This window comes from Theropithecus gelada, chromosome 16 (assembly GCF_003255815.1).
Source record: "Theropithecus gelada isolate Dixy chromosome 16, Tgel_1.0, whole genome shotgun sequence".
NCBI lineage: Eukaryota > Metazoa > Chordata > Mammalia > Primates > Cercopithecidae > Theropithecus > Theropithecus gelada.
Window position 1 is genome coordinate 39,747,145 of NC_037684.1, and position 15,009 is coordinate 39,762,153.

General features: G+C 43.6%; 1 protein-coding gene across 1 annotated transcript in view; it reads right to left on the reverse strand.

Annotated features, from left to right (window-relative positions):
• Nucleotides 1-613: 613 nt before the first annotated feature.
• Nucleotides 614-15,009, reverse strand: part of APOH (apolipoprotein H) — a 17,503-nt gene continuing 3,107 nt past the window's right edge. Inside the window, exons 4-8 of the mRNA XM_025363477.1 lie at nt 13,502-13,598; nt 10,205-10,393; nt 6,342-6,521; nt 3,381-3,578; nt 614-773 (exon numbers count right to left, since the gene is read on the reverse strand). Of these exons, the coding sequence (XP_025219262.1) occupies nt 718-773; nt 3,381-3,578; nt 6,342-6,521; nt 10,205-10,393; nt 13,502-13,598 (720 nt within the window). The 3' untranslated portion in view covers nt 614-717. The remainder of the gene's footprint in view (nt 774-3,380; nt 3,579-6,341; nt 6,522-10,204; nt 10,394-13,501; nt 13,599-15,009) is intronic.

Sequence of the window (15,009 nt, forward strand, 5' to 3'; positions counted from 1 at the left end):
TCTGGGTCATTCTTAACAATTCTGGGGCACAACACTTGTTCTTTGGAATAAGCAGATAGGTCATAGTAATGGGGTAGGGGGTCTGTGGCCCATTCTATGAAAAATATTGTATTGCAGGTGTTTTACATGAAAGTGCTTGAGAGTAGGATTTATTTACTTGTTTCTTTATGTATTTATTGAGATGGAGTCTCACTCTATTGCCCAGGCTGGAATGTGGTGGCACAATCTCGGCTCACTGCAACCTCCACCTCCCAGGTTCAAGCAATTCTCCTGCCTCGGTCTCCTGAGTAGCTGGGATTACAGGCCCACATTACCACGCCCAGCTAATTTTTGTATTTTCAGTAGAGACGGGGTTTCACCATGTTGCCCAGGCTGGTCTCGGACTCCTGACCTCAGGTGATCCGCCCACCTCTGCCTCCCAAAGTGCTGGGATTACAGGCGTGAGCCACCGCGCCCAGCCGAGAACAGGACTACACACAGGAAAAGTGGGATACCTAGACAATCGTTTATACTGTCAATTTCACAGCCATAAAATGATGATGTTCCAAATATTTGCATTTCTTAACCAGATGACATAACTAAAAGTACGCTACCATGAAGAGTAACACTGCAATGGCTGAGGCAATAAATTCAGTAGCTTTATTTTTTAATTTCCATTAGGTTCCTTGGATGAACAAGATACAAGTGTGACATTTTATGTGGAATCTGAAAACCACTTTAGCATGGCTTTACATCGGATGCATCAGTTTTCCAAAAAGCCAGAGAACTGTGTTCTGTTGGGGGAGAAAAAGATAAACATTCTAAGAGAAACAATCATTTCCTAAATGTGGTAAATAGCTAAGCCAAACCAAATACATTTTACAAGTATATAGAATACATGTGATTATGTGAATGAAATCATTTAGTGTGAGGTTTAAGTGATGGGAGAAAACATTAGGGAAATGATAAGACCCTCATTTTCTTTTTCTTTTTCTTTTTCTTTTTTTTTTTTTAAGATAGAGTCTCGCCCTGTCACCCAGGCTGGAGTGCAATGGCACAATCTCAGCTCACTGCAACTTCTGCCTCCCAGGTTCAAGCGATTCTCCTGTCTCAACCTCCTGAGTAGCTGGGACTACAGGCACATGCCACCACGCCTGGCTAATCTTTGTATTTTTAGTAGAGACCGGGTTTCACCATGTTGGCCAGGCTGGCCTCCTGACCTCAAGTGATCTGCCCACCTCGGCCTCCCGAAGTGCTGGGATTACAGGTGTGAGCCACTACACCCGGCCAAGACCTTCATGTTCAAGAGATAAAATTAGAGGTTCTATATACAGTGAAGACTTTTCTATAACAGTCAAGATTAAAGGGGAAAAAAACTGTATCAGCCCTTTATAGTACTGCATCTGTCTAAAGACCATAAGGGAGAAGACCCTGAAGAAATATATCAGTAAAGCTAAGACTTTTTCAATTATTCTTTTCTCGTATTTTTTCTACTGATTTTTATTTAAGCTTATTGTATTTTGCCATGTTTTGTATTTAACATCTCGCTGGGGCTCTGCTGTCTTTTGAACAACGGCAATTTATTCAGTGCATTTCTAACTATTTGTAATTAAAATTATGTTCCTCCATGTCATGCATATTTCTAGTAATCAAACCAACCCCATGAGGTGGGTATTTTTAATCAGTTATCATTCCCTTCTCTCCCACTAGCTGAACACTTCTCAGACTCCTCTCTTCTTAGCTTTGTCTGCTCCCTACTGTCCTCTCCCAGCTGCTCAAACAAGATTGTCAATATTTTTGAAAGATTTCTAAACCTAGAGCCAACAACAGCTTCAGCCTCTGGCTGGTTCTTACTTCCTGGCATCAAAGACATTTAAACCCTAAATCTGAAACCTTAAAAGGTTAGCAGCTCTAAATGCTGGCCATTACACACTTCTTTACCTCACACAAACCTGGTATCATCTTCCTTAAAATATTTTGCTCTAATGGACATTTTGCTCTAATGGGTACTTTTCAAACTCTAGGAATTGCTGGAGAAAGGGGGATATATTAGATCTTTAGACCAATTATCACTGCCATGAGTTGTTTTGTAACTTGGGGTGAATTCTTTATAATGTGGGACCAAGATGAGGTAGATATTTTTATTATTCAATATTTGGTTCGTTACTATTCAAGCTCAACTTGGAATTACACAAGATGGCGTAATTCACCTCAGCATTCATTGAATAAAACCACAACCCTGAGTTTTACAGAAAAGAATTGGAAAAGACGCTGGGCACGTAGCTCACGCCTGTAATTCCAGCACTTTGGGAGCCTGAGACAGGTGGATTGCTTGAGTTCAAGGGTTCAAAACCAGCCTTGGCAACATGGCGTACTCTCTTCTCTAATAAAAATATAAAAAAATAGCCGGACACGGTGGTGTGTGCATGTAATCCCAGCTACTCAGAAGGCTGAGGTGAAAGGATCACTTGAGCCCAGAAAGTCAAGGCTGCAATGAGATGTGATCACACCACTGCACTTCAGCCTGGGTGACGGTGAGACCCTGTCTCAATAATAATAATAATAATTTTAAAAAGGCCAGGCGCGGTTGCTCATGCTTGTAATCTCAGCACTTTGGGAGGCCGAGGCAGGCGAATCACGAGGTCAGGAAATCGAGACCATCCTGGCTAACAGGGTGAAACTCCGTCTCTACTAAAAATACAAAAAAATTAGCCGGGCATGCTGGCAGGTGCCTGTAGTCCCAGCTACTCAGGAGGCTGAGGCAGAAGAATAGCGTGAACCCGGGAGGCGGAGCTTGCAGTGAGCAGAGATCGAGCCACTGCACTCCAGCCTGGGCGACAGAGTGAGACTCCGTCTCAAAAAAAAAAAAAAAAAAAAAGAATTGGAAAGGAAAATTCAAGTGGGGACACCATCTGGAGCTCACTGCTTCATATCATTGTTTCTCCCTCTCACCCCTCTTTTTAAAAATCCAGTGGCCAAATTCATCTGGTTTTTGTTCATTTGTTTGTTTGTTTGTGTTTTTGTTTTGAGACTGAGTTTCATTGTATTGCCCAGGCAGGAGTGCAATGATGCGATCTTGGCTCACTGCAACCTCTGCCTCTCAGGTGCAAGCGTTTCTCCTGTCTCAGTCCCCTGAGTAGCTGGGATTACTGGTGCCCGGCACCACACCAACTAATTTTTGTATTTTTAATAGAGACAGGGTTTCACCATTTTGGCCAGGCTGCTCTCAAACTCCTGACCTCAGGTGATCCACCCCGCTCAGCCTCCCAAAGTGCTGGGATTACAGGCGTGAGCCACCATGCCTGGCCTCATCTGGTTTTTGACAATCATTATATAACAAGGCTCTGATTATGATGAGGGGCAAGTGGGAGTCCTAGCTAAACATTCCAATGTAGACTTACCCTTGAAGCATTTGGGGACTTCAATAGTGCCATCTATACACTGAGCATCCTCCATATAGCTACACTTCTTTTCCTTATTTTTGCAGAAGAAAGAAACTTTATCACCATGCAGCATTCCATTCTTAAATTTTTCCTGAATCTTTACTCTCTCTCCTTGGTACACCACAGTGGCCCTTTTCACAGGTACTTTACAAGATGCTGAAAGAGAGAATACTTGTAATCAGGACTTAAGAGTTCAGGAAATCTTTCTGAAAGAGAGTTTAGCATTTGAAACAGTAGATGAGTACACCTACACAAATTGGTCAAGGCAAGAAAAATCCAAGAATGTACATAGTAAGTAATGGTAATATGATTGCTAATTGTAGTTCTCTATCAATAGAACCATTACTCACAGCTTCCAGGATGGCCTTCTCTTCCCCTACAGTAGCCACAGAAGGTCAGAACAGAAGCATCAGAGCCTTCATTTCAGTGGAAAAAAAATACAAAAAACTTCTAACAGATATTGACATTTCATGTAAGCCTACACTGCCCTCTCGGATTGCATTCATTAAGCAGGTGCATCTATCCACCAGCCACTGCAAGTGTTGGCTGACAACAGCTCATAAATACTGAAAAATTGCCTTCAGCCATAGGGAAGCCACCTCTCCCTGGAAGTTGTGCAAACCACCCCCATCGCCACCCTCAGGGTCAGGGAAGGGAGCAGCTCAAAGCCAATGACTGATGAGGAAATATAAAAAACAGGTCCCTTGGCCGGGCGCAGTGCCTGTCGCCTGTAATCCCAGCACTTTGGGAGGCCGAGGCAGGCGGATCACAAGGTCAGCAGATCAAGACCATCCTGGCTAACATGGTGAAACCTCATCTCTACTAAAAATACAGAAAATTAGCCGGGCGCGGTGGCGGGCGCCTGTAGTCCCAGCTACTCGGCAGGCTGAGGCAGGAGAATGGCGTGAACCCGGGGGGCGGAGCTTGCAGTGAGCAGCGATCGGCCACAGCACTCCAGCCTGGGCGGCAGAGCGAGACTCCGTCTCAAAAAAAACAGGTCCCCTTGGGTTTCAGTGGGATTAACTCAAGGGTGGAATTCACACTCCAGAGCTCAGTGGGATCAAACTGAACCTCATTTTAGCAGAGACCACAATTCTTCCTGGCTTGGCAGCATTAGCATCACCAGGGAACTTGGCATAAATGCAAATATTCAGGCCCCCTCCCAGATCTACCAAATCAGAAACTCTGAGAGTGGAGCTGAAAAATCCCGTGTTAAAACAAGCCTTCCAGGTGTTGCTGATCCACAGCGAAGTTTGAGAACCGGTGCCTTACCCTCTCAAATCTGCCTCACTCTTTCTTCTCCTGAGACACTCACTAAATCAACCATATTCAAATCCCTGTCTCAGGCTCTGCTTCTATGGAACTATAACCTAAGATGCTAGTTATTTGTCATCTTGCCTGCTGCCCCAGAGTTCCTCTTTCTGCTTAAACTGTCCAGCCATAGCGACCTGAGCAGAGTTCTAATGCTAGGCTGTTCTTTGCTTAAGCATGACACTAATGGGATCAAGGGTAGACACCTAACTCAAAAGGAACCAGCATCTCCAGGAAAAGATGCCAGTTGGTGATGAATCCTTTAACTGAGAGGGTCTGGTGTATATCAAGCCATGTTCAAGATGAATAAGCAGAGAGACAGAGATGGGAGAGGCTATTGAGATATGGAAAAAGTAGGAATAGTTCCTGCCTTTCAGTTCCAATCTTCAAGAGTATCAGTTGTATTTCATTTCCTCATCTTCAATACCCACGTGATCGACTTGCCTGTTGCCTCCTTATAATATCCCCAATTTCCTTGAACTCGAATGTGTGGTTGGTTTTTGCAATGAGACGAGCCTTGGCTAGGCAGAGCACAAAAAGAGGTGGGCGTGGTGGCTCACATCTGTAATCACTCGAACCTGGGAGGTGAAGGCTACAGTGAACTGAGATTCCACCATTACACTCCAGCTAGGCAACAGAGTGAGACTCCATCTCAAAAAAAACAAACAAAAAAAAGAATCCATGTGTCTACAATAATACTAAAAAATGGTGGACAGAAGAAAAGCTCTTCTCTATAGAAGCTGAGGCAGGTCAGGAGTTCACCTGAGGTCAGGAGTTCAAAATCAGCCTGGCCAACATGGCAAAGCCCCGTCTCTATTAAAAATACAAAAATTAGCCAGGAGTGGTGGTGGGCACCTGTAATCCCAGCTACTTGGGAGGCCGAGGTAGGAGAATCACTTGAACCTGGGAGGCAGAGGTTGCAGTGAGCCGAGATTGTGCCAATGCATTCCAGCCTGGGTGACAGAACAAGACTCCATCTCAAAAAAATAAATAAATAAATAAAAGATGCTCAGAGGCAAAGACTTAAAAGCAAATAAAGAAAGCCACATTGGCCGGGCGTGGTGGCTCAAGCCTGTAATCCCAGCACTTTGGGAGGCCGAGACAGGCGGATCACAAGGTCAGGAGATCGAAATCATCCTGGCTAACACGGTAAAACCCCGTCTCTACTAAAAAATACGAAAAACTAGCCAGGCGAGGTGGCGGGTGCCTGTAGTCCCAGCTACTCGGGAGGCTGAGGCCGGAGAATGGCGTGAACCTGGGAGGCGGAGCTTGCAGTGAGCCGAGATCGCGCCACTGCACTCCAGGCTGGGTGACAGAGCGAGACTCCGTCTCAAAAAAAAAAAAAAAAAAAAAGAAAAGCCCACACGATCTCCCACCATATCACCAATGCTTACAAAGGATCTGTTTATTTCATCCTGTTTAAAGTCAAGCACGCTTCCTAAGCATGAGGCTTCCCCAGGTACATGTGAGTCCTGAAGTCACCTGCCAGCAGTTTCCTAGCAAGTCTGAGCAACAAGTGGAAAAGTATTGGAACAAGAAAATAGCAAGTAAAGGTGACCCACTGTATCAATTCAGAGATCTTATAGGACCTCGCCTATATTTCCATACCTTTACAACTTGGCACGGCAGACCAGTTTCCCAGTTTGGTACATTCTATTTCTTCTGGGCCATCCAGGGAATATCCATCATGGCAGCCAAATGTGGCTTTATCCTTGTAATAAAGTACTGGTTTTGCAGGATAGTTCACAAATCCATTGTCTGGTCTTAATGGGAATGGGCATTTTACTTCTAAAACATTTATTCAATAAGACATATTAGTAATAAATAGTAGTGCTATCCAACAGTCATGAAATAGTCACATTCTTGTCTCTGTCACACCACTGAATCACTGGGTGTTCCTGCAACTGCAAGCAACTTATAGTTACCTTGTGCTTAATTCTGTCCCCACTCCTCTTATATTCGTGGTACCCTGGATATTAAAAAAGAAACAACCACACTTTGAAAGTAAATTAATGAGACTTCACTAAGTCCTCCGGGTTTTCACATATAATCATAAGGTATTATTTACTGCAAACGTCATCTTTACACAGTCTAAGATGGTGGGTTTGAAAGAAGAAAAGCAAAGTCTATTTCTAACAAACCATAAAATTAAAATGTAAAGACTGAACCCTCCCCCCATACACACTTAGTACACCATTATTTGGCTTTAAAATAGTAAATCTTATTGTTATTCAATTCAGAGTATGCAAGAAGCCATCATGAAATATGTCAGAGAAAAATGGTGCTGCTTCCTGGCCTCCTTAAGATCTTCAACAGTAGAGGCCCAAACCCACATCCTTATGAGCTGCAGTGCGAGAAAAGCAAAGCTGGAGCCAGGAGCACAATATTCTCAGAGGTAGTTTAAGGAGGTAATTAAGCGTACAAACTCCAGAGTCAGAATGCTTGGCTCAATTTTGGTTCTGCCACACATTAAATAAAAAAGAATTCATGTGGCCAGGCACAGTGGCTCACTTCGGTAATCCCAGCACTTTGGGAGGCTGAGGTAGATGCATCACTTGAGGTCAGGAGTTAGAGACCAGCCTGGCCAACATGACAAAATTCCATCTCTACTAACAAAAATTAGCCGGGTGTGGTGGCATGCGCCTGTAATCCCAGCTACTCAGGAGGCTGAGGCAGGAGAATCACTCAAACCCTGGGGGTGAAGGTTGCAGTGAGCTGAGATTGCACCATTACACTCCAGCCTCGGCAACAGAGTGAGACTCCACTCAAAAAAAGAAAAAAAAAAAAGAATCCATGTGTCTATAATAATACTAAAAAATGGTGGATGGAGGGAAAGCTCTTCTCTATAGAGGGAAGCCAGTGAATAAATGTAGAAGGAAAGATAGAATTAGAAAGTCACCATTTTCAGCCACCAATGTCATAATTGACAGATTCAAGGATCACCGTTGGATTCTACGATGACTGCCCAACAGTGGATATTCGCATGGTTTCAAAGCATCACCCACAGGTTGCTTACTAATTCCAAAGAAAAAGCAGTGCCTTTACCAAAAGATGATCTAGGACACCTCACCTAAGGATCAAGCTAAGCATGGCCAATGGTGAAACAGCTGACACTATGTGCCTCCTGATGTCCTGATGCGACAGAATGTATTCTTTTTTTTTTTTTTTTTTGAGATGGAGTCGCACTCTGTCACCCAGGCTGGAGTGCAGTGGCACAATCTCAGCTCACTGCAACCTCCGCCTCCTGGGTTCCAGTGATTCCCCTGCCTCAACCTCTTGAGCAGCTGGGATTACAGGCACCTGCCACCATGCCCGGCTAATTTTTCTATTTTTAGTACAGACAGGGAGGGTTTCACCATATTGGCCAGGCTGGTCTCGAACTCCTGACCCCGTGATCCACCTGACCTGCCTCGGCCTCCCAAAGTACAGAATGTATTCTTAACAATAATATTTAACATGAATCTAATCATGAGGTAATAACCAATCAAGTTCACATTACAGAACATTCTAAAAGACAACTAGCCTGTACTCTTCAAAAATGTCAATGAAAGACAACAAAAGACACAAGGGCTTATTCTTAATTACAGAAGACTAGGCACACACCTGTAATCCCAGCAGTTTGGGAGTCCAAGGCGGGTGGATCATTTTAGTTCAGGATTTTGAGACCAGCCTGGCCAACATGGTGAAACCCATCTCTACTAAAAATAAAAAAATTAGCTGGGCGTGATGGCAGGCACCTATAATCCCAGCTACATGGGAGGCTGAGGCAGGAGAATTGCTCGAACCTGGAAAGTAGAGGTTGCAGTGAGCCGAAATCGCACCACTGCACTCCAGCCTGGGTGACAGAGCGAGACAGCGTTTCAAAATAATAATAATTATTATTATAGGAGACTAGAGAGACATGACAACTAAAGATGTGATTCTTGATCAGATCTTGCATAAAACAAAATTCATGTATAAGAGATACTTCTGGGTCAACTGGGAAAATTTGCATTTGAGATAAATGTTGCATGATATTGTTGTTAATTGTTTATGTTATCAGAATTGTTTGGATTATTATTGTTAATAATCCAAAACATATTAAGTGATGATATAAAATGTCCTTGTTCTTAGTATATTCATGTTGAAGTCTTTATGGGCAAGTGTCATAATATATACAACTTATTTTCAGATGATGCAAGAAATATAAAGGATCTTTCTATGGAGAAACAGAGAGAAAAATGTCACAACATATTAACAGTTGATACGTCTAGGTGAAATACTGAAAAAAAAAAAAAAAGGGAACCTACTTTTTAGGATTTGGGAGAATAAAGTCAGATGACACATATGTAGCAGGAGACCAGTGCCTGGCCCATAGTTGAGTGCCCAGAAGGGTGCAAGTTACTACTGTTGTTAGTAGCTTCTCCATGCTGAAAATCACTTATGTTTTGACTCATTCACTGGATATCTGTAATATCTACCACTGGATAAGTTAATAGTCATGAGAATAACTCTTGGCCGGGAGCAGGGGTTCACACCCGTAATCCCAGCACTTTGAGGGGCCAACACAGGCAGATCACTTGAGGTCAGGCATTTCAGACCAGCCTGATGATCAGGCTAAAAATACAAATAAATATTCTCTACTATTTTTAGTAGAATAAAAATATTCTCTACTAAAAATACAAAAATTAGCCGGGAGTGGTGGCGGGCACCTGTAGTCCCAGCTACTCGGGAGGCTGAGGCATGAGAATCGCTTGAATCTAGGAGGTGGAGGTCGCAGTGAGCCAAAATTGCCCCACTACACTCCAGCCTGGGTGACAGAGTGAGACTCTATCTCAAAAATAAACAAAACAAAACAAACAACCAAAAAAAACTCTTTGTGCACATGATAAACTCTGTAATTTATCTGTTATGCAACTGACAAACTTAAAGATAGCAATGACAGGTCAAGTTAAAGGAGAAAGAATTTCCATAATTTCTTAAAAATCAAATATTTCTGTGATTCTTAAACTTGGGTAGAGATTTTTAAAATGTATAACAATCAGACTGCAACCCAGGCATTACCTTCATGTCTTAGGACTCTCCAATTTAACCCACGAACTTCACCCAGAAAAGAACTTTACCAGACTCGCTGAAATGTTCAGCTGTCCACGGAGACGTCCTGCCTTTCGTGCCTCCCCCATGTGAGGTATGCCTTCTCCTCATTCTCTACTCCTCCTCCAAGGCCTATTTCAAAGGTCACCACCTATGGGAAGCTGTCCCAGGCAGCTCCAGACAGTTAACTGCATTATTTGTAATTCCCTTGCGTCAGAAGCCAGGTCTCATTCACCTGGAATCCCCAGTGCCCAGCACACTGCCTGGCATATGGTAGATGCTCAATAAACAGCAGTTGAATGAGTTCATTGGAAGCATTCCATGATAGTCAGAATTTTCAATACCTTTCACAAATGGGATCTTGCCCTACCATACATATTTTGTCTTATTGCACTTACCCCTGCATTCTGGTAATTTAGTCCAATTTCCATGGGTTGTGCAGGTAATTGTATCATTTCCAAACATCGCATGTTGTGGCAAACATTCAAAAACTGCTGTGTCCTGATAGAACGAATTGTTTCCAGCTGATGGCTTATAAACACGAAGTGTTGCAAACATAGGTACGGATGGTGGAGGGCAGGTGATGGCTAGGAAAAGAAAGAACTATCATTTCTATGAAAATAGTTAAGGCTTTTAAATATACTCTTTCCATAAAGAAAAAAAAACTCTAAGGATAAACTTGAGAAAATGCAAACTGATCAAATTACCAGGGTAAAAATAGTCAATTGTGGATGTGTAATAGGAAAACATGACCTGCCAGGCACGGCAGCTCACGCCTTTAATCCCAACACTTTGGGAGGCTGAGGCGGGCAGATCACTTGAGGTCAGGAATTTCAGACCAGCCTGGCCAACATGGTGAAACCCTGCCTCTACCAGAAATACAAAAATGAGCCAGGCATGGAGGTGTGTGCCTGTGGTCCCAGCTACTCCAGAGGCTGAGGCAGGAGAATCACTTGAACCTGGAAGGCCGAGGCTGCAGTGAGCCAAAATCGCACCACTGCACTCCAGCCTGGGAAACAGAGAGAGACTCTGTCTCAGAAAAAAAAGAAAGAAAGAAAGAAAAATAAAGAAAAAAGAAAAGAAAATATGACCCTCAAATCAGATGTCCAAACCAGTCAAAACACCAAAAAATTAAGGAAATTTAAGTCTTGCCACCAATAATTTGTCTTTTGCAACAACGCAATGGTTAGGTTTTATAAAATCTTTTATTCAAATACTACCTTGGAAGATGCTTCTGGAAGGCAGAATTTGTCCCTCAGTGCTGAGGGACCATCCTAAAATAATGGCTGATGACAGCAACTTTGTACATAGTTGTTTGGGAATGAATTCCATTACCAGTTCAGTCTGTTTCTCTTGAATACCTCTCTGCTTTTGGACTCTTGGTATGGATGGAGCTTACCCAAGTAGCTTCAGGAACCCAGAGAGATAGCAGTGGCTTGTCACCCTGACCTGAGTACTATGGAGCTTCAGCAAGTTACACTAGCATGAAAGAAGATGGTGTTGACCAAAATATGATTTACTTTGAATTCTCTGGATCCCTGCTGCTCAAAGTGTTGTCCAGGGGCTAGCAGCACAGGCATAGCCTGGGAAAATATCTTGTTGGAAATATAGAAGCTCAGACCCCGCCACAGGTGCCTGAATGAGAATCTATATTTTAACAAGATGCCCAGAAGATTCATATGTACATTCAAGTATGAGAAATACTCATTTAAATTAGATTAAAGCTAAAGTAGTCTTTCTCTCTATAACCCTTTTGGAAAGTTAGTTTATGGCTAGGCACCGTGGCTCACGCCTGTCATCCCAGAGCTCTGAGAGGCTGAGGCAGGAAGGTTGCTTGAAACCCAGAGTTCAAGACCAGTCTGGGCAACAAAGCAAGACCCTGTTTCCACAAAAATTGTTTTAAATTAGCCAGATCTGGTGGCGCTCATCTATGATCTCAGCTGCTCAGGAGACTGAAAGGATCACTTGGCCCCAGGAGTTCAAAGTTACAGTGAGCTGTGATCACACCACTGCACTCCAGCCTGGGCAACTGAGCAAGACTCTGTCTCTAAATAAAGGAGCAAATTTACATAATCAGTATAAATCTGTTTTAAATTAAAACTATAGGAACCATGGTGATTCCTACTGCTGAGTGAAAATTTTTACTTAATGTATCCTTTAAAAACTTTTGCTTTTCGGCCGGGCGCGGTGGCTCAAGCCTGTAATCCCAGCACTTTGGGAGGCCGAGACGGGCGGATCACGAGGTCAGGAGATCGAGACCATCCTGGCTAACACGGTGAAACCCCGTCTCTACTAAAAAATACAAAAAACTAGCCGGGCGAGGTGGCAGGCGCCTGTAGTCCCAGCTACTCAGGAGGCTGAGGCAGGAGAATGGCGTAAACCCGGGAGGCGGAGCTTGCAGTGAGCTGAGATCCGGCCACTGCACTCCAGCCCGGGCGACAGAGCAAGACTCCGTCTCAAAAAAAACAAAAAACAAAAAAAAAACAAAAAAAACTTTTGCTTTTGTTTGTTCAGGTTTTTGTAAACAATTATTTATTTGAAATTGCTTTACTTTCCACTTGCTTTTTTTTTTTTTTTTTTTTTTGAGGAGGAGGAGGAGTTTCACTCTTGTTGCCCAGGCTGGAGTGCAATGGCGCGATCTCGGTTCACCACCACAACCTCTGCCTTCTGGGTTCAAGTGATTCTCTTGCCTCAGCCTCCCAACTGGCTGGGATTACAGGCATGTGCCACCACGCCCAGTTAATTTTATATTTTTTAGTAGAGACAGAGTATCTCCATGTTGGTCAGGCTGGTCTTGAACTCCTGACCTCAGGTGATCCACCCTCCTCGAACTCCCAAAGTGCTGGGATTACAGGCATGAGCCACTGCACCCAGCCTCCACTTGCTTTTGCTAAGGACAGACGTACTGACATGTTGAAGAACTATAACTAGTATTGTAATGCCTGGGTCTCCTGGTCAAAGATGTATAAATCACAAGTTGGGGAACATAAGAATGTCCTTCCCTACATAAGCAAAGCCTAGAGATGACTCTGACAGCTTAGCTGAAGGTCCTCTGAAAAAACATCACTGCTTTTTAGAAGAATGCCAATCAGCTCCTAGAATGCAAGCCCCTTTGATGGGCTCTTAGCTTACTGTGAGGGTGACTTTCCTCTGCGTCTCGCCTGTCACTAGGCTTACTCTCTGAAGGCAGAGCTGTCTCCTTTGTCCTTGCAGCCTCAGTGCTAACAAGAGGATCCAGCATACAGTAGATCCTCAATTCATGTTTACTGAATAAGTGAATAAATGAATGAAGTTCCAGAGTGGGAGGAAGATGTTTGTTTGATCTCACTGTTTGCAGAAGTTCCCCTAGTTAAGTGGTGACCGTCCCTAATAGACCAATGCCACACATATCCAAGCTTCTTCCAAAGCACTATGAGAGCACTGGAGTCAACACACCCAGCAAAAACTGGCTTGGATAGAGTAATGACCACCAGGTGGAGAATACAGAATGTGTTTGTGCGTAAAATGCTTCCCTTCTGTCATTCCAAAGTGGTTGTTTCATCTTCTACAGCAAGATACCAGGACAAATATCCCCCACAAGGGTGACCATTCATCTCATTGAGCTGCGACTGAAGAGGGTGCAGATGTGAGACTTTCAGTGCTAAAACCAGGAAGGTTCTGGGCAAACCAGCTGATCACCCTCCCCATAGACTTACGAGCACAGACAGGAATCCCTGGGCTCCATTGTCCTTCCTCAGTGCACTTGGCAGAATTAGCGCCATTCAGATAAAACCTGCAAAAGGAAAATTCAATCTATCAAGGAGTAAAATAATCCATCACTGACATCTCAACTATCTTCTCCATTGAGCATTGCTTCATATTAATGCTATTGACTTCTTTTCCATTGTGTAATGCTGTCTTCCTGACGATCTTAGCACTCATCTATGGCTCATGGAGTCTCCCAACCAATGATGCAGGTGAATCACTGCAGGGTTCCACAGCTGGTGAGTGGAGAAGCCAAATCCCTAAATCCCTCATCTTTAGAGAGCTGGCCAAGATTACTGCTTCTTATATAAAGCAAAGAACCATCTCTTTTTCAGGATGACAAAAGTGAACCAAACTGAGTAATCTTCACTGTTCATTTTCTTACAGTCTACTGACACCAGTGAATAAAAACAATGTAGTCTATTTGCAATGAAAATATAACATTCTGACTGGGTACTTTGGCTGATGCCTGTAATCCCAGCACTTTGGGAGGCCAAGATGGGCGGATCACTTGAGCCCAAGAGTTTGAGTCTGGGCAATGTGGCAAAGCCCCAGTTTCTACAAAAGTCACCAGGTCATGGTGGTGTGTGCCTATAGTCCCAGCTACTCGAGAGGCAGAGGTAGAAGGAAGGATTCAAAAGGATTCAACCCAGGAGGTCGAGGCTGCAGTGAGCCATGGTTATGCAACTGCACTCTATCTAGCCTGAGCGACAGAGCAAGATCCTGTTTAAAAAAAAAAAAAAAAGGAAGGAAGGAAGAAGGAAGGAAGGAAAGAGAGAGAGAGAAAGAAAGAAAGAAAGAAAGAAAGAAAGAAAGAAAGAAAGAAAGAAAGAAAGCAAGCAAGCAAGCGAGGGAAAGAAAAGAAAGAAAGGGAAAGAAAGTGAGAAAGGTGGAAGGAAGGAAGGAAAGAAGGGAGGGAGGGAGAAAGGAAGAAAGGGAAAGAAAGTAAGGAAAGAAAGGTGGAAGGAAGGAAGAAAGGAAGGAAGGAAGGAGGGAAGGAGGGAAGGAAGAAAGGAGGGAAGGGAAAAAGAGGCAGGATGCCGTGGTGGCTCACACTTGTAATCCCAGCACTTTGGGAGTGTGAGGTGAGTGGATCACAAGGTCAGGAGTTCTAGACCAGCCTGGCAAAGATGGTGAAACCCCGTCTCTACTAAAAATACAAAAATTAGCTGGGTGTGGTGGTGGACGCCTATAATCCCAGCTACTGGGGAGGCTGAGGCAGGAGAATTGCTTGAACCCAGCAGGCAGAGGTTGCAGTGAGCCAAGATCGAGCCACTGCATTCCAGCCTGGGCGACAGAGCAAAAAGAAAGGAAAAAAGAGGAGAAAGAAAGAAAGAAAGAAAGAAAGAAAGAAAGAAAGAAAGAAAGAAAGAAAGAAAGAAAGAAAGAGAGAGAGAGAGAGAGAGAGAGAGAAAGAAAGAAAGAAAGAAAGAAAGAAAGGAAGGAAGGAAGGAAGGAA